At 39.3% G+C, this 26,002-nt stretch overlaps 1 protein-coding gene across 19 annotated transcripts in view; it reads left to right on the top strand.

Annotated features, from left to right (window-relative positions):
• Positions 1-26,002, top strand: part of LOC148424048 (peripheral plasma membrane protein CASK) — a 116,665-nt gene that overhangs the window by 45,774 nt on the left and 44,889 nt on the right. For all 19 annotated transcript variants that reach the window (XM_088414599.1, XM_088414605.1, XM_088414609.1 and 16 more), the window contains exons 2-5: positions 11,337-11,449; positions 19,201-19,306; positions 22,495-22,572; positions 22,655-22,727. In XM_088414599.1, the coding sequence (XP_088270725.1) occupies positions 11,337-11,449; positions 19,201-19,306; positions 22,495-22,572; positions 22,655-22,727 (370 nt within the window). The remainder of the gene's footprint in view (positions 1-11,336; positions 11,450-19,200; positions 19,307-22,494; positions 22,573-22,654; positions 22,728-26,002) is intronic.

Genomic DNA, 26,002 nt, shown 5'->3' with positions numbered 1-26,002 from the left:
AGCATGTCGAGTAAGGGGGGGTGAAATTTTTTGTATTTCTTGGGGGGGCTTGGCAAAATACAATTGAGAAGCACTGTGAAGCATCAGTGTAAGTGCCACCAAGTCAATTCTGCTGTCTTGTGATGAATGTAATAGTACAATTTAAAACTGGTTGGTTTACACCTGCCCTCCCACAACATTTTTTTAAAGCATTTGTTAAAGGATATTTAGAGAAGCGAGTTGGAGTTCCTCCATGGGTGGTCCCCATGCTTTAGGCCGTGTCTGATACTTGCTAGTGGAGTAAAGGTTGCACAGGGAGTTTGAAAGGGAGTTTAAGGAAGAATCTGTGCTCAGAGACCACAGTGGGACTTCCTGTCAAAACTTCTCATCATTAACCAGCCTCACTGTTCATTCTCTGCACCTGAGGTCATCTGTTTTTATGCCTCCATGTTTCTTCCCCCCTCTCTGCTCAATTTCTTTTCATAGATTACATATTTTTTTTCCTCATTTATCTTTGGTGCTTTGCATAATGAAAAAAATGTTTATTGCTAAGTGTGGATTGAAAGAATGTGAGAGCGAGTGTGCTGTGGCTTATAAATGATTATCCTATCTCTCATAAGTAGATCAAGAAGAAAGTGAAGTGTTCTTTTTATTCCAAATGATAGAACGTTTGCTACTTCAAGGTTCAAAGGTGATATGAAGCAAAGCAAAATTATTCAATTCATAAACATGGCCTCAACACAACATTATGGCATTATTGCTCAGTCTGATGCAGTGCTTCTCAAATAGTGGGGCGGGCCCCCCTTGGCGGGGGGGGCTCGAGGTGATTCCAGGGGTGGCGCGGATGATCCCAGGAAAAAGGCTTTGTTTTTGTCATGTGGAATGTAATTGCAATGAAGTAATAATTTTCATCATTTTCTTTTAGTTTCAGGCACTTTGGTGCACTTGCTTCTTTTTTTTCATGTTTTAGACTAAGCTATAACCCGTATAAACACGATAAAAATACTTAAAAGTTGTTGAAAGTTGATTTATATTGCGTTTTTCTGTTGTTAATATTAAAAAGGATACATGTGTAGGTATACTTAAACAATTTTCATCAATAATAATCTTATTTATATTCAGTGCATCAACGGGGGGATGTTCTCTTTTCTAGGGGGCTGCCTGGCAAAATATAGTTGAGAAACACTGGTCTAATGCAAGGTCTTATCTGATAGTCTGTTTACATGCTTGAATATATAAATTTCTGTGAGCTATAGTGTTAGACTTCCTGCATACAGAAAAAAAAATCTCTATTTGAGAGTGGGGGTTTTTTTGTATGTTGATGCAGGCATCTGGTGGAAGTTTTATCCTGGAACTTTTTTTTTTTTTTTTTTTTTAGATTTCCATCATTGCTTAGGGAAAAAAAATCAAAATCCAGATGAGGACAACCAGCGTACTGAATTGTAATTATGTTCAAGCCTACAATTTTTAACGTGCAGTGACTTGAATCAAAGCCCCATCACCTTCTGTAAATATGTATGTGTGTATTACTGTAATGGTCTGTGTTTGTACTGGCACAGTGTGAGCGAGCACCACAGGTGCCGCCTTGTCCCGGCCACTGCCTTAATCCCCATGGGAACGTAAATAAGCCGCCCTGGCTCTGCTTCCTTACATAAGCAGTAAGTACAGTGCCACAAGGAATGAGGGAGATGAAATATAGAGATGGGAAGCTGCAGGATTTGCAGAATAGCATTCTTAAAGAATGATGCTATTTCTTGATCATGTGTTCATTTGCGTGGTTTCTTTACGGAATTCCAGTTATTGCCTTGCATTTCACACACTTAACAGAGCAACATGGAGATCTTAAACACATTTAAAAAAATGGAACATATTTAGACTTATTGGAAATTCAATTTTAAAGTACTGTATTCTTTCGAGTGTTTTTTCACAATCTCATGTACTCATATGCTATGAAAACGGGGCCAGTGCACTGTAAAACCCACAAATGAAACTTAAGAAAACTTAACATTGCATATTCAGAACGTTCAAATATTTCTACGAGACCAACAGTTTTCAAATAGAAGCATAGAAACATCGGGTACGATTTTAAAAAGGTTTCAGTAAAACTAATTTAATGTTCGGACGGAAACATGGCATTTTTCTTTTCAAATTAAGAGGAAATTAATTGGAACACGATGCATCTAATTTGTAAAATGTGTTATTAGGACACCTGTGGAAAATGAATCTTTATTATGTTAGGTTCCGTACAGATATGTATTGTCAACAGTTCTGCAATTTTCCTGAAGACAAGCCAGAAATAAAACATAGGATGTTACATGACCTATTTTTCAAGTGTTGCTAAATTAAATAGGCCTCGAGCGCCATCCATCCATTTTCTTAGCAGCTTATCCTCACAAGGGTCACAGGCATGCTGGAGCCTATCCAGCTGTCTTCTGGCAGTTAGCGGGATACATCCTGAATTGATTGCCAGCCAAATGCAGGGCACACAAAGGAAAGCAACAGTATTCTTATACAAACACACCAAATGACAAATTAGCTAGTGTGTCAAATTTAGCTGCTCAGCATGTTTCTGGGAATGTAGGACGAAACCAGACTACCCCAAGAAAAGCCACGCAGGCATGGGGAAAATATGTAAAGTCCATACAGGAAGGCCAGAAGCGGAATCGAACCTGTAACTTTTGCAATGTGAGGCGGACGTGCGAACCAGCCTTCCACGGTGCCAGCCCACCGAGAGATATCACTCCAAATTTAGTTTCAAGGTTTCATCAATCATTTTTTTTAATGTATGCTAGCTTACTAGTAACATACTGAATCAAATGACTTCAACAGACGAATGAAAATTAAACGTGCTACTTAAACCCATGGAGCAGCAACACATCCAGAGCATACAAGTTCAGGTGGATATTCACTCTTGTAATATACTAAAGAACCTTAATTGCCTCACCTTTTTCAGTCTTAATTGTGTGATGTCCACATCTGGTAAACTTCAGGGCTTCCCGGCTTGTTGCAGTACAACGTGATGCTACAATTGAAGTGTGCAAGTCTTCATAAACATCAGCAGTATATGATTACGTGGCCAGTGTGTGTGTGTGTGTATATCAAAGTGTTGAGTCAATAATGCTGATTGGACAAGCAGTCGTGACAGGTAGCAGCTTGGAAGAACCTCCTCTTTTCCTCATATCTTGCGTGCAGAAGCATGTTGTCCTTCGTGTGTGTGTGTCCGTCTGTGTGTGTCTGCGCTCGTGTCGTAAACACCGCTGACATTTACCGAATGAGATGCAGCGTGATTGATGCTTCGCGGAATTGGAATGTAGGCATTTAGCTGCAAATCGCTTTTTACTACATCAAAGCACACGACAACGCAGCACCGGGCACCACATCTTTTTGATACACTCGTAAATTCTTCAAATTTTACATTTGCATCTAATGTAAACATTTTGTAGTGAGTGTTGAATCATATTTTCTCGTCACTGCAGACTGTGCTGGATGCATTGTAAGGTCAAAGGTCAGCTGCAGTTCATGGAGTAAAGCTACGCAGTTGTGGGCCTTAGAGCTTATGATTATAAAGTGAGCGAGTAAAGTTCGTACTGTTACTGTGTTATAAGGCTCATTCAGCCACTCAACACCAGTGATGGGAAATAACAAAGTACAGATATTTCGTTACTTAAGTAAAATTGGCTTGTACTTTTAAAAGTATTTTTTTCTAACAACTTTTTACTTTTACTCCCAATACTTAAAACACAAATACTGTACTTTCTAGATGCTATATTTTTGAAAAGGGCTCATGACTTTTCTTCTAGCATCTTTGCACAAATGACATAAACCGCGCTTGACCAATGAGCCTGGCTACTACTAACATTTCAAAAAACACAGGTATGTAAGTCACACAACACACAACGCCACATGTAGAGCGGGGAAGATACCGGTAGGTAGCCTAGGCTAGAACCTAGCGTCGAATAGGACACGGACAGAAGAAGCAGAGGCTCAGGAGGCTAAGCCCCAGCCACTCACCCTCACTCGTGGCTCTTCCTGAAGGTGTTGAATCAACACTTAAATGCTTTGTGTTGCATGAACTTGATATAAATTCAGCCATACATGTTGTTTTGGTTCTGTGTTTCTTGGCAAGGGCTTTTTTGGTCTGATCCTTTTTGCCTTTACAGTCAAACCCAGTTAGTGCTCTGGATACGTTCCACGCCCACCCACAATGTAGACAACGTATAAAATATACGTTCCATATGTAAATGTATTATAGAGTCAGCGTACCCGCATGTGCTTTTGATCAATCCATTTGCGTGTCTGAGAAACTTGCTCACATAGTTCTCCATATAAGGGGTAAAACATTCGTTTTCATCAAACATTTTCCCTGCCGCAGTTTTAACTAGTAAATGTGAGGGAATTTTTCATAGAAATTCATATATTATTTAGTCTGTAACAAAAATGACAAAATAACCCCATCTCACATGTTTAACCCTGAGGTAGCTATCACTTGTCAAAATAGGTTTCTCGAGTTCTGTGAGGAGCAAAGCAACAATAATCTATTTTGTGTAGCGGTTGTATTTATATTATATACTATTTATTATATTATTTATATTATTGACAAACCTCTGACATTGGTGTATATTTTGACTCGTCAAACGTTTTGTAAATTCTGTGAGGAGCAAAGCAACAAAAATAACCCAGTTCTTGTTGTTACTTATGTTATGGACAAAAGTGTAGCATTGGTGTGAATTGCGTTGTTTGTGCTACGGTATCTCTTGCATCCTTGACTAATATTACTTTTTGAGCTTCTATTAAGATTAGAGAAGACTATAACAACAACATGGAGGCTTTAATTCTGCTCTTACTTTTCTCCTTTTCTCTCACTCTTATACTTCCTGCTCTTTCAGTGTACGGGGGGGCTCCTAAAGTGCAAGCGTCATGAAAACGGGTACCCATGCAGCTGACTTCCATTCAAAGCTCTAATGGCTTAACGCCGTGTGCAGCTGAGCCCTCGTCAAAGCCAGAAAGCCTCCTCCGCATAACCACCATTTTTTTTCCAAGACTCCCATTTCCGCCACTTGAGTTGACTGCGTTTCACTGATACTTTTTTTTCCCCCCAACATACTCTCCAGCTGTACTGTGGGAGGGATATTGAGGATTCAGCTTCACTGGGCCTCATGGAGCCTGTTATTAAGATGAAAAAAAATAAGGTCTAAAGGAAGGTTTACATGGAAACGGCCTAGTAAAAACAAGCCAAAAAATGTCTTTGTGTTTTTGTTGTATATGCGAGCCAGACCAATAGTAGACAATTTGTCTTTATAAAGAAACACTCCACACATACACCGTCTTACTCTCCTGTTATATCCCAAACTGACTTTCATATACGGAAACCTGGGGTAGTTATTTACTTTTACATACTGTACATAATGCATCCTAGCAGTAGCAGTATAGTAAATGCTGACTTTGTTGTTTTTTTTTTTGTTTTTTTTTAATGTTTTCACAACAATCAAGTTCATTTTTTTTGAAAAATTGCACTTACTGATGTGCCAGTTGAAAACAGAATAAGCATACGAGGCCCATACCACTTTTATGCACTATGTCTTTCTGACAAAAAAAAAAAAAAACACATTTATCAGTTGACACCTTTTTAGCGTCATTACTTAGAGAACAGCCAATTTAATCGGCAGAATGTGGCCTTTCAAACATTGGCCAAAAATAATTGGCCAAATTGACAATATTTGCTTATTCTTCTAACCTTTTATGTTTATTTACTCTCGACAATTTTTAGCAGTTGTACACAAGTAACTAACTGGTGTGATCATATATTCCACATAAATCACATCATAATCTTTTATCCTTTAATCTATATCATGAAATGTGTTGAGAAGGTCGGTTTACTGATCTTACATACAAAACAAAACTAATTCTAATTCGCACAGCCAATGCCAGTTGAACAATGCAATGAAGCTGCACAAAAAAAATAGGGTTTGAAGGATTTTGGAAAATAATCAAATTGGATTTTGTTTCCTCAAAATTGTGTTTGCAATTTGATTTGCATTTTTTTCATGGCCCGTTTCAACTGTCCAATTCGTTTTTTTTATTACAACAAACAATATTAGATCTATTATGCATTATGTAAAGGCAAATGAAACATGAATTAATATGCAAGGCCATTAATCTACTACGATTATAGGTTGAAACTTACCACATACTTTTTCATGCATTTTAGTCACCATTCGCCATTACAACTAATTCTACTGCACAGTTGTGGCGTAACCTTAAATGCAAATAAAGCAGTAGCTTTGCTACTTCCTGCATATCACTTCCTTTCATGAAACATGTAAATGTGGACTGCGCTTCTTAATCACTCAACTTCATGAAGAGCGATTAAAAAGTAATCCAGTGTCTGTGATTGCCTGCAGTAATTACCAATCTCTACATATCACTGCATTTTACAAAACATCATATATAAACATGGATTGCACTTCTTAAAGCGCTCATTCAATTTATTATAACGACAGATGACAGAAAACATAAAAAAAGCTTGCCATAGCTCCAGTGAGTAGCATCGCAAACTCTAACCTGTAGGACGAGTAATCTTATTCATGACTTAATGTCTTTCAATTTAAAAAAATAATCAATAGTGCATTAGCACTTGGTAGCATCTCATCATTGAACATCTTTTCATGTATTTCTTGGTTTGACAGCCAAAGAATTCAACCTCTTTATTTAACCGCTCAACAACTTTGCACAAATGTCTTTCAATTTGTTATGGCTCAAGTAGCCATGCATTATTGTCTTAATGCATGGTCAAAGTTCAGAGACATGTAAGTCGAAGTCAACGCCACAGCGAGAGTTAGCTAGAGGAAGTAATCCTTTGTCTTAAAGTGCACAACTTCGGATGGCATTTAGACTGCGCAAAGCACCGTTTTCAAGCCATAGAATAGAACAATTACAAAAACGCACTTTCAAATATTTTTAAAGAATGAGGTTGGTTTTCCTCCAGGTCCCAGTAGCAAGGAATAAATGGAAACTGGATGATGGTACGCCTCCTTATTTTCCACAGGATATAGGTCACAATCTTTCATGCATGTAGTCCATTGACCTGAATGTCAGTACTTTACACAAAGTCACTGTTTAAACATAATAATACAAATGCAAACATATTGCAAAATAAATGCAACATAAATGCATTAGAAATGACAATCACTCAACTACTGATAATCCAAACACAAAACTGATTACAAAGATTTATCTCCTCATAAAGTTATAAATAAATGCATTGCACAAATATATATCATATCCGTATGTATTTATTTATGTATTCATTTATGTATTTATTTACGGAACATGTACAAGGCCAGCCCGCAAATAGTGAAAATCTATGTCTAGTTGACGACCATTGAAATGCACTGGGAGAAACAAATCATATTCATTATTAATCATTTATGTTAATAGAGTAATGGAGGTTTAGATTATTTAATCTTTTGTGATTTTCTTCTGTGTTGGTTATAAAAAATACATGAACGGACAAACCTGATCCATGACAATATCCAGCGTGATGGTGCAAAGATGCAATGGTCAATGCTTGACCAAAATTTGCATTTCAGTACCCAAAAGTACTGTTTGGAGCGTCTGTATCACAAGGAAGCTTGGGCACAGCTGATCCACCCCCTTTTGCTTTTCTCATTTTCAATTAAAAACAGTGTTAATGTACCCTCTTCACACAGAAATGCACAATCTTTTTTCAAACCCTTCATTTCAAGCAAATTTAACATTTTCTCTACCACTTCCTATGTTTCTATTGAACTTTTCACTTCCTCCCACAGGTCATGTAGGTAGTGATTGTGTTGGGTTTAGCTAAGAGCAAGCGAGGTGTGACATTTTCCTCCTTGTGTCTTGAGTTTGCAAAGGCGGTCAGACTGGACTGTAGCACAGGCGAGATAACAGCATGTGCATGACTGCATTACTAATAAGAGCCCATATGAGTGTGCCCTTTAATACCATCAATTGTTAACCATTTCAACAAATCCGCATGTACTGAATTTGGGTTGAGTTTGGCTGAGCAATGAATAGATGTGCCGTGTACGTGACATTGAATTTATTTTGCGTTGGATCCCATTTGTTTGTGTGCAGGCGTATCTTTTGAAATGGCCGGTGAGTGTATGCTGTTTATGCGTGTGTGTGTGTTTGTGTGTGCGCGCATGTGTCTCGGTTTGGCATGATGCTGTCCCACCTCAGCCTTCTGATGCTAAGCAGCTTTAGCTTGATTGCCATCTGTTCCACCAGTCTGTATTTTTGTACAAAGACAACCCCCGTTTTCCTTAGCCACTAAATCCACAAGAGCGCCACTTGTATAGAAAACCTTAGAGAGTCACTGATGTGAATATATGGACGCAATCATACCTGAGTCGAAAAATGAAAGTAAATATGACGTTGTTCCCCTTTGTAGCTATAATAGCTTTTCCCTGCGAGACTTTTTACAAAATTATGCAGCATGTTTGTGGGGCATTCTGCACATTTCCCGAGTCACCATTGTTCAACCTGAAGGAGGGCCAGCTAGGTTCCTTTTTGTTTATCCCAGAATATTTTGTTGGGCTTTTGGTTTCAACCTTTTTTGAAATAAATGGGCTGGGAAATTTCCCTGGGGAGCTCCACTCAAAATTTGAGTTAAGATCACTGCCATTGGAACTGATATCGGGTCAAGAAATATTCGAGTTCCAATATTTGATAGCGGGTGTCAAGCTCCGGTCTTTGAGGGCCGGAGTCTTACATTTTTGCTAAGTTCCTCTTCCCAGAACACCTGATTCAAATGATGAGCAGTAAAAGGGCCTGCACATTTGTGACCAACTTCCTACAATGGATGAGTCTAAAGAGTCCCTATGCGCTGTAGTGTTGTCCATTTTGTTCTCCGAGCTTGATCTGACCACACAGAAAGATTTTAAAATCAATCCTTATTCTTATACCAAGAGCTTCATGGCCGCATCATGCCCAGGCAGAAATGTGTGGACTCATGTCAGCAGGGTGCGCACTTGCTGATTTGCACAATGTCACTCAATGCATCCTGGCACTCACTCTGTTAATTAACAGCTGGAAGAGCTGTCATTTTTTTGCAATTATAAGATGACTTACATTGAATTCCATTTTAACATCAGCCCATTTAAAGAACTTTAGCCCAGGGTTCTCAGCGTGTTTTAACAGCATTATATTCTAACTGTGACCTACTGTCTTGTGAATGACCACTTTCTATAGTCCCTGATTGTTTATCCTCGTCAACTCAATAGAATATTATGCCATTGGAAAGGCCACTGACTGTTGGAGCCTCAGCAAGGAGAATCCAGCCTCTCTGCATGCCAGTGTGTCACATACAAGCAGATATCCTTCTGAAATGTCTCTGACCTCAGATTAACATGCTGTGAAAGCATTGGTGTGAAACTGGACATGCTATTGAACTAATATCTTCCCACCAGCTTCACTGTACAAACATTGTGGTCTTACATAGTGAAATGACGTTGTAGTACTATTATTGTGACTTTCGGGGAGTCAGTCAAGTGGCAACCACAGTAAGTTGTAATCAGCAGAGATCCTTAATAGAAGATCATGTGTTTATCAGGGAGGGAACGCGATCTCGTGTGGCAAAATCAGAATGGCAAAAGATTTCTCAATTCTGCACAGCTCAAGGTCTTTTTAGCTGTGGAGCAAAACAGGAGAATGCACAGCTTTTACTGCTCTGACAGTATAACATGCTGCCAAATGTGGTCAGACTTCAAAATAAACCTTACTATACCGATCAGTTTATGGACACAAATATCTGTATTTTGACACAAAGGCTTTTATTTTGAAGTTGCTTCCAGAAACATATTGCGAAAACTGCAGCTGCAGATGAGTCACAAGCTGTGACTCGATAAACACAGTATAACTATGGTCTGAAATCACATTAAAATCACCAATTCAGGTCCCCAAAAAAAAAACTGAATTACTTTTAAATTTTTTGTATGATGCCTGTTGCCAATTTATGGCGCAGCCTCCATCATAAATTAGCCATAACTGTCAGTTCTCGAATGCTCCATATCAGGTGTCGTGAGCAGTCGGATAACCTTTTGATACTGCAGCCTCCTGTTCTTACTGATCTCTTTTGAACAAACCAGGCTGATGTGTGTACTGAGGTTCGTCATTTTGTCTCAACCAAATTATTTATTATTCACATTATTTTAGCTTACAAATTTTGAAAATAAATCTTGACACGTTCTAGTGGATTCACTCTCATTAGTCATCGGTCTTTCAGGATTTGTGTTGTGTCTTGGGGGAGTGGCCTGACTGTGATAAGGACACCTCTACATATAACATTTGAGTTTGCCTTACTTGATGTTCAAAATAACATTTTAACATAACATTCATATAATTGGATCGCACGCAGCTCAGTGGAGCAGTGGTTAGTTAGCACGTCTGCCTCACCGTTCAGGGACCCGAGTTCATATCCTCTTCCTCTTCCTCCCACACTCCAAAAACATGCATGACAGGTGAATTGGACATACTAAATTGCCGTTAGGTACAATTGGGTGCGTGAATGGTTGTTAGTCTCTGTGTGCCCTGCAATTGGCTGGCAACCAGTCCAGGGTGCCCCCCGCCTACTGCACGAAGCTAGCTGGGATAGGCACCAGCAAGCCCGCGACCCTTGTGAGGATAAGCGGCTCTAGAAAATGGATGGGTGGAACAATAGTCAGAGGTAGGATCAGAGGCAAGATGCTGCCTGTATCTCAGTTTTCTACAATACTGTAGTTGTATTCAACCCTGAATTTTACAGTACTCACTGCCTGAGAAGTATTTTATCTACTCCACCAGAAGCTGGCATTGAAATCATCTAATTATCTGATTGCAAGAAGTCATTTCTCTGTGTGAATGTGAACACTGCTGTGGAAATATCCCACTAAGCTCGGTTCTAGCAACTGTTTTTGGAATTCAGAGCTCATTTCCTGTGTGTGTGTTTTTTTTTCTGTCCTGATTCTATATGAATGGCGCTGTCATTGAATGGCATATATGTGACCCATGGATATTTACGCTTTCTAAAGTGGTATCAGAGGCAGAAGGTGCCAAGCACCAATCACTTCTTTGACCTGGTTTTGTTGAAAGAAGTCGTTGCTGTCCCACAATAGTTTTATTTGTCTTTGATATCAGACAGTTCATCTAATAATAGAGTAACTGCTACATTAGTCATACATTAACTGCTGGAGGGCTCCATTTCATTGAGTACCATTGTAAAAAGCTAAGACACATAAGTGTGAACCAATACTGTGTTTTTTTTAAAAAAAAATTTGATGATTACTGTGTTAAAGGGGCTTATTTGTTCTAATAAAGCATTTCATCAATGTCTCCTTCAGGGGTCCCTTCAGTGTGGTGAGGAGATGCATCAACAGAGAGACAGGGCAGCAGTTTGCTGTCAAAATTGTGGATGTGGCCCAGTTCACCTCCAGTCCTGGACTCAGCACAGAGGGTAAAGTATTTTTTTGTTCCGTCACTAATCATGAAATGCACACAAAGGTAAAAAGTGTGACAGGCTAAAGACCATTGGACATTCTGTCAATCTTAAAAAATTGCAGACTCAAACTGCTGCCAATATAAAACCTTAAATAACTTTATAAGAACATATGTAACACAAATACAGTACATGTAACATACTTGTAACTACCTGTACAAGCACACTTGTGAAGTCAGTCCTCGAGATGCTCACTTGAAGTCATGGAAGATTTAAAAAGCATCATATTCGGGTGGTATGTTGGAGGCTGTTGGTTATCTTAAGTAGCAAAATACCAGCACTGTGATTAGATAAGTGATGAGCGTAAAGTAGAAACCATGGCATTCAAGATAGTTGAACCATGAAAGGTATGACCAAGCCTGATGAGTAGACTTGAGCAAAACTAAGTACAGTACAAGCGTGCGTTGCCTTGTTAATTTTTGCTATAGCGTTTGACTTGCATGCCATTAGAATGTGCAGATGTGCCTAATGTTATGTCAGTTGAGTGCCAGTGTAAGTACTATATATATTGGTGGTGCCATTTTGTGAGATTGTGAGTAATTACAATATTAGCATTGGGCTGCTTAAAACCCCAACTCATTAGCAAAGATACATTGTGTGAAGTAGATACCACCCGTTTGCTTTTGCCTGTTAGAATGACAAATGTTAGCAACTGTAGAGTTGATAGTTTTAACACGAGATTGAAGGTATTTACAAATAGGGCCTGACACATTTTCTGCATATATTATGGCCTTTTCAAACGTCTTTAGCACAGGGCTATGTTTTCTGCTCTGTTACATCACTTTTCTTCTTAACAAGGTTCAATAAAAGTTTGGCAACTGAAGACAATTAATGAACCTTTGTAGGTGGAATTCTTTGCCATTCTTGGTTGATGTAGAGCTTCAGCTGTTCAACAGCCCAAGGTCTCCATTTTCGTATTTTATGCTTCATAATGTGCCACACATTTTCATGCAAAGCAGGTCTGAACTGCAGGCAGGCAGGCCAGTTTAGTATCACTCTTTTACTCGGAAGCCACGGTGTTGGTAACACATGCAGAATGTGGTCTTGCTGAAATAAGCAGAGGCATTCATAAAAAAAAAAAGGCATTGTTTGAATGATAGCGTACATTTCTCTAACACCTGTATTTACCTTCCAGTATTAATGGTGCATTCACCGACCTGAGAGTTACCCATACCATTGGCACTAACATAGCGCCATACTATCAGAACTGCTGATTTTAAACTCTGCTTCCATAACAGTCCAGAGGGGTCTTTCCCTATGTCCTGAGGACACAATATCCAAAAACAATTTGAAAATGAGGACATATGTGACCACCAAACACTTTCCCAATTAGATGAGCTTGGGCCCAGAGAGGCCGGCGGCAGAACCTTTTGATGATGATATGGTCTGTAGATGATTCCTAGCGATTGAACATTAGCAACATTGTCCTATCCATTGTATCGTTTGACTATGTTTTCATGCGCTAGTTCACTGGAAGGTGAACTATGCTCCATCTTTGGTTGTGAGTGACTGAGCAATTCAGGAAAGCTCATTTTGTTCTTAGTCATTGCACTCACCTGTTCCTAATTAGCCTGCTCACTTGTGGGATGTTCCAAACTGGTGTTTGATGAGTATTCCTATTTTTTGCCACCTGTCCCAACTTTTATACAACAAGCCACCTCCGTGGAATTGGGTTTATACAAGTTTTCCCAAAAATAGCATTCTGTTAAAATGGCCACAAAATGTTTCTATTGGGTTATTCAAAGGAGGGTTACACTGAAAATATGTTGGATAGGTGCCCTCCAAGACCGGGGTTGGCAACACCTGATCTAATCCCTTTTAGGCTTTCAGAATCATTTAGTGCTTGCTAATGTAATTTAAACCATATTAGCAATGGGACTGTTTCTTTAACCAGATAATCAGATTTCTCATTTGCTTCCTGGGTGTTGATAGGTGCTGTCCAATAGCGTCAGCATTTTTCCAATCCTCTATTTAGTTAGTCAGATCAAGCCAAGTTTGACCAGCAAATCACATCTATAGAGATAGGCACTCATCATTGTATTCAATATTGTACAGTATAAATATGTAATATACAGTTGTTTTCTTGAAAATTTTCTCATGTTATTAGTAACTGGTCCACATTATATTCATCCATCCATCCATCTTCTAGAGCCACTTATCCTCACAAGGGTTGCAGGCTTGATGGTGCCTATTCCAGCTGACTTTAGGCACGAGGCTGGGAACACCCTGAACTGGTCACCAGCCAATTGCAGGGCACACAGAGATGAACAACCATTCACGCATCCAATCGCACAAAAGGACATTTTAGTATGTCAAATAAACCTGCCATGCATGTTTTCAGAGTTTGGGAGGAAGCTAGAGTGCCCAGAGAGAACCCACACGGGCGCATGGAGAACATGCAAACTCCACACAGGAAGGCCAGAGCCAGCTGGATTTGAACTCAGGTCCTCTAACTGTGTGGCGGACGCGCTAACAGTGCGCCACCAAACAACTGCACATTATATTCGTGGCCCCCAAATATTGCAAAAATAGTGGTGAGGGAAAAAAGGGGCAAAAAAGCAAAACACATACTGTGTTCAATCCTTTGATCTTGCTGATCTAAGACCTTGTGAGATGCAATATTCTGTGTTCTCTTGCTGTATGTTGATTTAATGTCATAACCAAGAGCGTTTCATCATTTGAAAACATCAAACATCACTGGATCACGGTACTGTCACCGTCACCGACAAACTATCATGATCATTTGGTGCTGTGGTATACTCCCCTGGCGTTGCATGCATCCTCTCCAGACCTCAGAGGAAAGGAAGTGGGTCAAATTTTTCGTGCCTTGGCAATGGATTGACCAACACACACACACACACACACACACACACACACACACACACCAGTCAGTGTCTCTCAAGCGTGTCCAGAGGTCTGTCTGACGAATAGGTCAGCTCTCCAAGGGGATGAGAGAGCAAAGCAAGCCAGCGAATGAGCAAAATCCATCATGTGCCACTGCTCGCTCACTTTCTCCCCTATCCCGCCTCCCAATTCCCCAATCCTTTCACACGCTTTCTCCCCCGCACTCCCTCCTTCCCCCAGGTCTTTCTTTTGCCTTTTTTTTATTTTTCTTCACATTGTGTCCTCTTCACCTCCCTCATCTGTCACATCCTTCTCCAGAGTCACCAAAGATGCGTCAGCGCCGTGTGTGTTAGTGTGTCTGCTCCTATTGTGACATGTTGTACATGTCGTCTGCACAACCTGTGACAACGCACAATCGTACGCATGCTTGCATAGTTTGTTGGGATGCTGCAGAAATTAGCTATGTACTCAATTGCAGATGACAGGTGGGGGGCGGTCTGCAGATAGTAGTGGCATCAATTGTGACAGACACTTACCTGTTTTTGTAAAACCCATTTTTTTTTACCTTAAACAGAAATGGCTAAGAACAAAAGCATGAAACTTGTCACAGAAGTGGAGATAGTCACAGACATCATATATACAAACTTTCAGATCTTTATCTTTTTTTTTCTTATGCTCTATCTAATCCATTTCTTTTTCTTTCCTTTGTTTTCTTTCTTTGTCTTTCATTTGGCTGATCAATTGTGCAACTGCCTCACAATAAATTTCACTCCCTGCCACAAATGTTGGGATCAAGACAGCCATGTTTGCCTATCCTCTGTCCTGCACGCTTTGTCACTTTTTTTTTTTTTTTAAATTCATGTGTGAGAGCCCAATACTTTTTCAACGGCCTTTATTTATTTGACAACAACTAATCTATCAGCAGGATTTTGTCCTCAATCAGAGACGGAAATCCATCGTCTCGCTTCATTTACCGCATCGTACATCGTAACCTCACCACCATTTATCTCTTTTTACAGCTTTCCATTTGCACCATTGTCGGAATATTGATTTGTTTCAGAAGCTCAAATTCCGCTCCTCTGCATGCATTCGTCTCCTTGAGTGCAACCCTATTACACTCGTCATTATCACACTTTAGTGTATGAAGACAAACAGGGAGGAAAGTGTAACTTGTTAGCATCATTTATTTAAAGCAGGTGAGTGTTTGATTGTTGCTAATGTGGCAAACTTGTCACCACTTCCACCACTGCAGATTCTTTTCACTCCCTGTCCCCCATTAACCTTCCTCACCATTAGGAGCCAATTAGTACACTGGCTTGGTTCCAGGGGGAGCCTTCAGGCCGCTGAAGTGTCTTTCAACATGTCAAAGAACGTTATTGCTGATTTTATAGCACGCTGATTGTTAAGCGCATGCTCTGTACCCCAGGGAATAGCATCTTTTTTTTTTTTTTTTTTTTTTTTTTGAGGTCTATCATTTTGATGTATAAGCCTAGGTGTCTGTCGGTATGTATTAGCGCTTAGGCATCTGTAGGAAGATGTTAGAGCTAATTTACTTTGCTAACAGTTCAGGGGAGCCAAAAGTGTGATTAAAAAAAAAAAAAAAAAAAACAGGCACAGCATTTTCACTTGTGGAACTAACACTTCAGAGACTACACCTGGGACCACTAAAGGTTTGCAAGGGTGCAGTTGCAGAGGTTTCACCAAAGTGAAGGTCCGGACATCGAAATGTTCTGATTTGTGGAACCAACCTGTGTAACAAACTCAGGACGGCATGTTTCCTTTTCACAACACATAATAGTGATTATGCAAATATTTCCTACAGAGGCTTGTGGAATAAACATTTTTAACAATGAAACTCATCAGAATGTAGTTGCAAATACATTGGAAATGGTTTCCAAGCACCTTTGAATGTATGCTGAATTTGTAGGTGTGTTTGAACATATTTGTAAATAAGTTTAAATGTGCATCTGAATATGGGCAAACTTTTTTGACCTTTGATCTCCTTGACTAAGATGCATGTCTGCTATTGGTCAGCGTCCCTCGTTCCAAAATGGCGGAACATTAAAACTTTGTCCACCTGTGAGTACTTAAAAAAACATATTTATAGTGCGTTTTGGTGCATTTTAATTCAAACTTGAATTGGTTAGCCATGGGTCCCAAGATTGCTAGTGATGTTAAAGAGAGAAGTAAGGATGATTTATATGGAAATGAAACTGAAGATAATCAAGAAATACGAAGAAGTCTGTTAGGCTAGACAAGCCTCACTATGGAATATGGCCATAAGTCGCTCAAAGATAAATAAAGCCTTCATATATTTTTTTTTTATGAGGTTATTTAATTGTATGCATGTATGTTGTATATAAGTAGCACTCACTATACTATTTTGATACCAATCTTTAATATGTATATCCAATTTTGATGTGTTTACCTGGGGTTTTACATGCATTAGCTAATTAACATAGGTTTGGATTGCCCGCCATACGGCAAATTTGCGTTACAATCCCAACCGCGTAACGATTAATCTCGTAAACCCAGGGCCCACTGTACTTGCTCATGCCGTTGACTGGAAGTTCATTCAATGACCACTCACACAGTAGGACATTTCAAACTTGAATAGACATACTAATCCAATGTTTAAAACAGAAATGGCTAGTCTATGAGCACATTGCAGAGGTTACGCGGAAATTTTATTATTTATTAGACAAACCAAAATCAGAACAGCTGCATGTCAACTCAAATTGCAGGGGCAGGGGATACAAAGTTTACTACTTTGGCACAGAATCGCATTGACTTGACTGATTCAAGATAACATACCACGTTAAAGCCAAAACATAACATTTATTCACCAACATATTCAATTTGACAACAAGTATACAGTATTTGTTACGTTTCAACTATACTAAAGTTTACAAAATAAATATTGCATATTGCAAGCTTCTGCATCAAAAATTGGGTCAATTTTCCCCAAAAGGTTGCTACCAAATATTGAGAGACTAAATCATCTTTGATGATTAAGTAGGTCTAATTTACAAATTTCTACATCATTACATTTTTAAAAATATGTTAAACTGTGTGAATTGATTGCTTTATTGAAGAGTCAATAATGTTCACAATTTAATATAAAGTAAAATTAATGAGCTCAAATATATATATATATTTTTAATAACCCAAACTATATCACAAAGTCCCTGTAATCAGGCCACGAACCCCCGTTGGTCCGCAGGCCACATTTTTAGAACCAGTCACCTCAAGTATTACACGACCACCGATCACCAAGTTGACTAGCGATTAAATTTGGTATGAAAACTTCGTGATGAGAATTTTTTGCATATTTCCTTTTAAGCAAACTTGTTAATATTGAAAATCTGGTCACCCTAATCAAGTTTGTTTTTAAAATAACATTGTTAGCTAATGTATTTTGTGCATGCAACATAACCTGGAGCAGCCTTCTTTTGGCTTTGATATAATAGCAGAGGTTTCACGCCTTGAGGGATGTGAATGTTTCGGCTTGATTGTGCCTCTGCACAATAGTGTTCCACACCAAGTTGACCGGGGGCTGGACTCTGGTCGTTACTTAAAAGTGACTCTGGCGCTTTGCCCATACGAGTTGTTGGTTTGGGGCTAATCATTTGGGATTTCAACTGAATTGTGACATCACAATAATACCCTTCTGTTATGGCATTGCAAATAAAGCTCCATAATGTCAAACCACTGAATGATAGCTTGTCTATTTTATCCATTTGGCTGGACAAATACCTAAAGTTTAAACAGCTACTGTAAACGGAAAACGGATTAGCCATTCAACCTTCAAAATATTTTCTACGTTGTGGTTACAGTATCTGTGTTACTATATCCTTACCATGTCACAATGTGACCAACAAAACAACACAGCTGTGGTGGCATTTATCAACAACATGAATTTTTAATCCATCCTGTATGTAACAGTAAGATCTATTTCATGTTATTGATACTCAGTCCCTCTTTTTGCCATCACAAGTATCTAGTTAGCACTAGTTAGTAGACCAGTAAAAGACTGCAATTCAGTAAATTAAAGGAATATTTTACTTCCTCAGCCATTTCCAGAAGTAAAGGTTATTTTTTTTCTATGATTAATTTGATGACTAAATTATTTTTCATGTTCAGTTAATTCCTTTAAAAGACATGTTGCCATCTGCTGTCCACTGAAAACGACAACACATGTACTCAGGTCTTAGGTAACCCAATCACAGGCCGGCACAGTTTGTAAACATCCAGAGACTTGAGCATATGCATTGTCGTTTTCATTATTACCGTATTTTCCGCACTATATGGCGCTCCGGATTACAAATCGCACCATCAATTAATGACATTTCCAGGCGCACGGGATTATAAGGCGCACCCTCAATTAATGACATATTTTAAAACTTTTTCAATCACAATATAGTAATACTCAAAGTAATAACGATAATACCTCAAATAATAACTCTAAACTGTCAATAGCATAATAACTCAGTCAATATGACCAACCTTGTTCAACTGTAAACACACAAACGAAACAGGTGAAGCCTAATTTATCAGTTCATTCCCCATCTACGAATCCCAATCTCAATATTGATCCATATATAAGGCGCATTATAAGGCACACCATCAGCTTTTTAAAATAATTAAGGCTTTTAGGTGTGTAAAATACGGTAATTTCAAAATAATTCAACCCCAATAAGGAAACATTTTATTACCCCCCCCCCCCCCCCAAAAAAAAAAAATGATTGATTAATTACACATTTGCTAACTTTCTGATGCATGATGGGTAATTATTGATATGGTTGTCAATTGAGAAGATCTGCAAACTGTGCTAATATTGTATTGTCCCCTCTTTAACCTTTTAGACCTGAAGAGGGAGGCCAGCATATGCCACATGCTCAAGCACCCGCACATCGTGGAGCTGCTGGAGACCTACAGCTCCGACGGGATGCTCTACATGGTCTTCGAATTGTAGGTCACACATCCAGTTACAGAGAAAGCACAATTTGTGGCGGAGGGACTTTGCATGAGGAACAAGAGACTGCATGGAGCGGCGATGCATGGAAGAGAGAAAAGATGAAGATTAAGATTTCACACTTGCGAGAAGCCAACATCTCTCCCTTCCTCTTATCCCCGCTCTTGTATCCTCATTTCTTTGCCGCTTCCCTGGCTTATTTCAGATTCTCATCTCACCCAACAGAGCATTTTCTTGCTTAAAATTCCATCAAAGGAGGGCAGAAGATCCCCAACATTTGGCACTCAAGCTAGGAAAAACAAGGCCTTGTCACAAAGCAGAAAGGCAACAATATTTTCTGTCTTATTCTATGTAGTATCACTGTCGTAATTAAATAACTAATGGCACCTTTGTAAAATGGAATTCCGCTGTGCCTTTTGCGTAATTAATGTATGTACTGAACACGGACTTATAGTATACAGTAAAGCAAAAGTATGGACTAACAATTGGCTCCTTGGGGCTGAAGCCATAGAGCAGCCATCCTATGTTGCCATAGTTACTGACTTCTGTTTTTCTTTTCTTTTTTGTTGTTTTTTTTCCAATCTTTTGTTGCTGTTATTGCTATTATGAGCATAGCAACTGGCAAGGGTAGATGTCTGCTGGTGGTTCTGCTTCTCGCTATGTTCATGAAGTGCCATTGTTTGTGCATTCATAAATAGTATAAGTCCAGGGAGCAGTAGTAATTGTGTGTTGTCCCGTACCTTTAAGGCAGTGCTTCTCAAATAGTGGGGCGGGGCGCGAGGTGATGCCACGGATGAAAACGCTTTGTTTTTGTCATGTGAGGTGTAGTTGCAATGAAATAAGAGTTTTTAAAACGTTTTTTTTTTGTTTCAGGCACTTTAATGCACATGGTTATTTTTTTCTGTTTTTACACTAAGCTGTAACCTGTATAAACACTGTAAAAAATAATTAACAGGTGTTTAAAGTTGATTTATATTGTGATTGCATTTTTTCTTTTGTTAATGTTAAAAAGGATATAGGTTTAGGTATGCTTATACAATTTGTATAGATAATAATTTTATTTATAGTCAGCACGTCGAGTGGGGGGGGGAGTTTTCCCTTTCCTAGGGGCGGTTTGGCAAAATACACAGTGGACCCCCACGTTACAACGTCCCTGATTTACGTTTTTTCACCCCCTCTTCATAACATTTTCCCGTTTTACTACTGTCATGACCCTAGGGGCTTGGCTGTATTTGTGTTGTTTCGTCTCCATCTGCAGGCGTTTTTAGGTAATTACACTTATTTTCAGTTACCATTCCTACAACACGTCACTACAATTCTGCTATTGGTAGGGGTCTCCTCACGGAGATTGTGGTCTGCTATTGGTCGGCCTCACTTGTTTAAAAATGGCGGCACGGTAAAGCTTTGTTTGATTGTGAGTGCTGGAGATAACCCTTATTAGGGAATATGGGCATAACAAGCGGCACTCAAAAGTAAAGAAATCCTTTCTCCATTTTTTTATTTATGATGTTTTCTGATTGTATAAATGTATATTTTATGTACGTAGCACTTACTATACTATTTTGGTACCAATTTTTAATATGTATGTACAATTTTGATGTTTTTACTTGGAGTTCTAAACGCATTAGCTATTTAACATAGGTTTGGATTCGCCTTACAACCCCAACCGCGGAATGGATTAATGTGGACCCACTGTAATTGAGAAGCACTGCTTTAAGGGGAGCGGCCAAGTGATTGTCTTAAGAAGTTGGAGTCCAGTTGGTTATTTGCTGTGCCCACTGTAGCACCTTACAAGTATTTATTTTGGGGCTGTGTTTTCCCATTGGTGTCCTTGCTGTTGAGACGGCCAAGTAATTTTTGCAAAACTTGCACAAACGAAAAAACTTGTCCTACTTATGGACTCATCACATTAGCTGCCTTACAAAAAATATTTTAGACCTCTCACAGAACCTCTGCAATGGAATAATTCCCCGTTCCTCTTCCACTTCAGTAGTACAAAGAAAATCCTCCCCAATCCAAACCTTTTTTCCCCTGCCCTAGCTGGTTCTTTCTCACCACATTCAGAAATAGAAGAAAATGTAATTAATTAAAATGACACACTCTGGTGCTGCAAGCGGCTGCCTCCTCCCAAACCCTAAAGGGAAATGATAAGGAGTGGCAGGTGAGAAGTACAGCGGGAATCGGTAACATCTTTCGCTGAAAAAAAATCTATCTTTGTTGTAAATCTATCTTTTAGTTCACATTTGTGGCAGTAACCTGCTTCACTGGGTACATGTAAATGATTTGTGGATGTTATGTTATGGCTGTGAATGATGCAGCTCTGTTTTGCAGCACTTCTGTGTAAAAGAGGCTACAGGTAGATGTGAGAGATATTTGAGCACTTCATCCCTCAGAGGGCAGATAACAGAGCAGGCATATAAGATAACTGCAGACGTCTTCATCTATCTCTCCCTGAAGCAGGCTCAAATATGAATAGTGTGTAATCCTGTATGGTGGATGTGCTGAAAACAAGAGCCTCACCGCAGCTTGGCCTAATTGGAGAGGACACCAAGACTGCCTTTTATTAATTGGGGAAGAAATGAAGCCGAGCAATTAGGAGGGACGGTGTCAGTTGTAACTTGACGAGGTCAGCTATGGATGTCATTCAACACGCCAACTTGTGCCTGTTTGTGTAATTAAAGAGCGATTTAAAAAGAAAAAAGGAATCTGAGGCAATGGCCGTCAGCTTCCCATTGAGATGTTGGACCAGCAGGAAACTGATTCTAACTGGATCAGAATCTCATTAGATGGATTGTGTTTTCATCCTGCAGAGAGCACCATTTTTATATTATATTATATTTATATTTTATATTCAAACTAAACAACACTTAAATAGTACCCGAAGGTAGCAGAATTCTTCAAGTTTGACCAGATATTAAAAAAAAAAAAAAAACATTAGGTGCAGTTATGTCATCAATTGTGACCTCTAGTGGCTTTCCTAATAACTGCACGTCCTTTCAAAAAAGTCCATATTCTTCTATCTACAGCCCTGGGCAAGAATTCTCAAATGTACTTAAGTGAGTTAGTGAATCCATTTTATGTTTTTCGATTAGCTGGCACACTTTCATTTTCATTATTTAAACATGTTTCTTGACACCACTCTGAACTCTGCATCTGTGTGTGTGCATGCGTGTGTGTGTCTCAGCATGGACGGAGCAGACCTGTGCTTTGAGATCGTCAAGAGGGCAGACGCCGGTTTTGTCTACAGCGAAGCCGTGGCCAGGTGAGATTAATTTGCCTTCTATTCGCGGCTCGGGCCGCCATTTTAATTGGATTTTGACACGGGCTTTTTTTGCTTTTCTTAGTCACTATATGAGACAGATCCTGGAGGCGCTGCGCTACTGCCATGACAATAATGTCATCCACAGAGATGTTAAGGTATTTCTACCTTTTTTATCACAGCTTTCAAAAGCAGTGTAGTTAGAAACACTCGGGCTGCAGCATTCGCTGCACTGGCATTGTAGCTGCTTTCACTTCAACATCTGGATGCTGAAAACAGCAGCAGCTGCTTCTTTCCTAAAACTGATGCCCTCTCAGCATCCCTGGTTTGATGTGACCTCCCACCATTTCTTAATCTCATCAAGATGAATAAAAATTTGAGTTTCAATCACAGGCTATCTTGCAAAAGAACATTTTCATTCATTACAGCCTTTTCAATATAAGTTGGATAAGAGGAAACTCAGATTCTCTGGTTTGTTGCAACCTAATAATGTCAATGTGTTTATTTACAGTGGTACCTCTACATACAAATGCCTAGTGTTACAAAAAAAATGTTCCGTTTCAAAACGCCTCGGGAGAACAATATTATGTCGTAGCGAGTGAATATTCAGGATATGTTATCACAACCCATATTTCTTACAGCATTGGTGCATTTTCTTAATTTATTAATATGCCAGCTGTCCACAAACGAGACACTAGTTTTTTGCACAGATGTTTTCCTGAGATCTTGCACTTTTCATCTTTACACACTTCACCTACATTTCCCACCAACTGTTTACACAGGAGAACTAACAAACATAAAATTGAGTGGGCTGAATGACATCACACAGTAAAGTACTTCGCATGACCCCAAAATAAACTTAAGTCAATTTACATGCTCAAAATAATCAAAAAATAAATAGTTTTGCTCCTGTGGACTCAAAATGATGCCTAGATCACTGGAAGTGCAAAATAAAAACTTACAAATTAAAGGACCTAAAAAGGTTTCTCTCTGCACTCATCACCAACACACCAGAACCATGTCAAGGCAAACAAGTGAACTGCATTCATTGTCAACTGCTACAGTGAATATGATTCATTCAAAGGGTTTAGCAGAGAACAACTTATTTTCATAAGTAGAGGGACCACATTTTTTGGGGAGGGCGGGGCACTTGATTCACTATTAGAAGTCACACCACAAAATGTATTTATAATATGGGTATTATTGCTCTATGATGACCATGACTAAATATAAGTGTGAAACTGAAGTGTATTACAATTTAAGGTGGAAATTAATTGCATTATCTTAGAGCAAATATCGTTAAAAAGGATTTTCTGAGAATGTCATATTATACAATAAAATGTAATTTTCAGCAATAAATGATTTTTCAAGAATTGTGTTATGCTGCAATAATCAAATGACATTTTAATGGAATGTAATTGCAGTATTACAAGAATAAAGTTGTAGGAATATGACAAATATCAAGTATGTATTGAAAAAAATAGAATTCATGTCTTATGTTTTGAGAAATTTTAAAACATAACTCAATTCCAAGAAAATACTCATAAGGTTGCACTCGTTATTGCAAGAAAGAATATTAGAAGAGTAACAACAATAATGAGCAATTTTATGATCAGAAAATTTATTTAATAACAAAGTTTAAATTTTATGAGACTTAAGTTGTAATATTATAAACATAAAGTGGTATTTTTCGTGCTTTAATGTTATGTGAATAAATAATATATTTACAACATTTATATAAGAGTTTAACCTAAATATACACAAAGGGAGTTCTGTGGGATGCGCTTCACGAGTACGGGGTACTAAACCCCTTGATTGGGTTGTTCCATCCCCGTACCACCAATGTCAGAGTTTGGTCCACATAGCTGGCAGTAAGTCACATTGGTTTCTTGTGGGGTTTGGACTCCACCGAGGCTGCCCTTTGCCACAGTTTCTGTTTATTATCTTTATGGACAGAATTTCTAGGCACAACTGAAGCATTGAGGGGGTCCAGTTTGAAGGCCTCAGCATTGCATCTCTCCTCTTTGCGGATGATGTGGTGCTGTTGGCTTCTTCGGGCCGTGACCTCCAACTCTCACCTGAGCGGTTCGCAGCGGCTGGGAAGAAGATTAGCGCCTCCAAATATGAGACCATGGTCCTCAGTGGGAAAAGGGTGGCGTGCCCTCTCTGAGTCGGGGATGAAGTCCTGCCCTAAGTGGAGGAGTTCAAGTATCTCGGAGTCTTGGGTAGGATGGAACAGGAAGATCGACAGGCGGATCTGTGCAGCATCGACTGTGATGCAGACGCTGTACCGGTCTGTCGTTGTGAAGGAAGAGCTAACCCGAAAGGCGAAGCTTCCTACTTACCTGTCAATCTACGTTCCTGCCCTTACTGATGGTCACGAGCCGCGGCTCCGGGAGGGACTCAATATCGAATCGCTGCTCCTCGGCGTTGAGAGGAACCAATTGAAGTGGTTCGGGCATCGGGTTTGGATGCCTCCCTGGTGAGGTGTTTCAGGCATGTCCCATGGGGGGGACAACCCAGGACATGCTGGAGAGACTATGTCTCCCAGCTGGTGAGTTCGACATAGTTAAAAAGAACGGCTTGTGTTCTTCCCAGAGGACAAAGGGGCTGGGGAGAAGGTATTCTGGTCTTCCCTGGCCCCGCGACCCAACCCCGGACAGAGCAATAGCTAATAGATGGATGGATTTTATGAGAATTAAAAAAAAAAAAATGTCATAAGTTTACATTAACAAAGACATAATATTGAAAGTGTATTGTTGCACTTTAATACGATTACTTTTATAGTGTTGCAGAATTATAGTTGTATTTGTACGGGGGGAAAAGTAATTAGGAATTACAACAAGAATAAATTTGCAATTTTACAGAGTTTACAAAGTTTGAATCCAAGTGGCGCTAATGCAAGAATAAACTTATAATGTGTGGGTAGTAGTTGTACGTTTATGACAATAAAGTGGCACTGCAGTGAGAATACATTTTCTGAGTAATGTTACTTGAAAAACATTTCCTTTTGCACACTAATTGTCACATAATGCATTGCTATTGTGACCTTGGTGTTGTTAGCATGTATTGGGCTAACCAGCAGCCACTTGTTACAACAGAAATAAATCACCAACAACAATTGTGTGCGGATAGAAGGTGTTTAATGTGGTTATAAATACAGCAGGTTTCGACTATCACCCTATAACAGAAGCTGCTGTCTCACCCTTATCAGATGTGCTCCCCCCAATTCATGTCTTCCCTCTCACCTCCCCAACACACACACTTAAATTTACAAGAAAGCTGCTTGAGCGCGCTGCAACTTCCCATGCATGAAAGTCAGTGAATTGATTTAAAGCCTCAGTATTTATCTCTGTCCATACATCACCGCTGCCAGCATTTCTTTGTGGCTGGGTGTGTGTGTGTGTACACTCTCAGACTACTTTTTTTCAAC

The sequence above is a fragment of the Hippichthys cyanospilos genome, chromosome 5, assembly GCF_059441005.1.
Source record: "Hippichthys cyanospilos isolate Australia breed blue-spotted pipefish chromosome 5, RoL_Hcya_1.0, whole genome shotgun sequence".
Lineage (NCBI taxonomy): Eukaryota > Metazoa > Chordata > Actinopteri > Syngnathiformes > Syngnathidae > Hippichthys > Hippichthys cyanospilos.
This window is presented reverse-complemented; position numbering and strand designations above follow the sequence as displayed.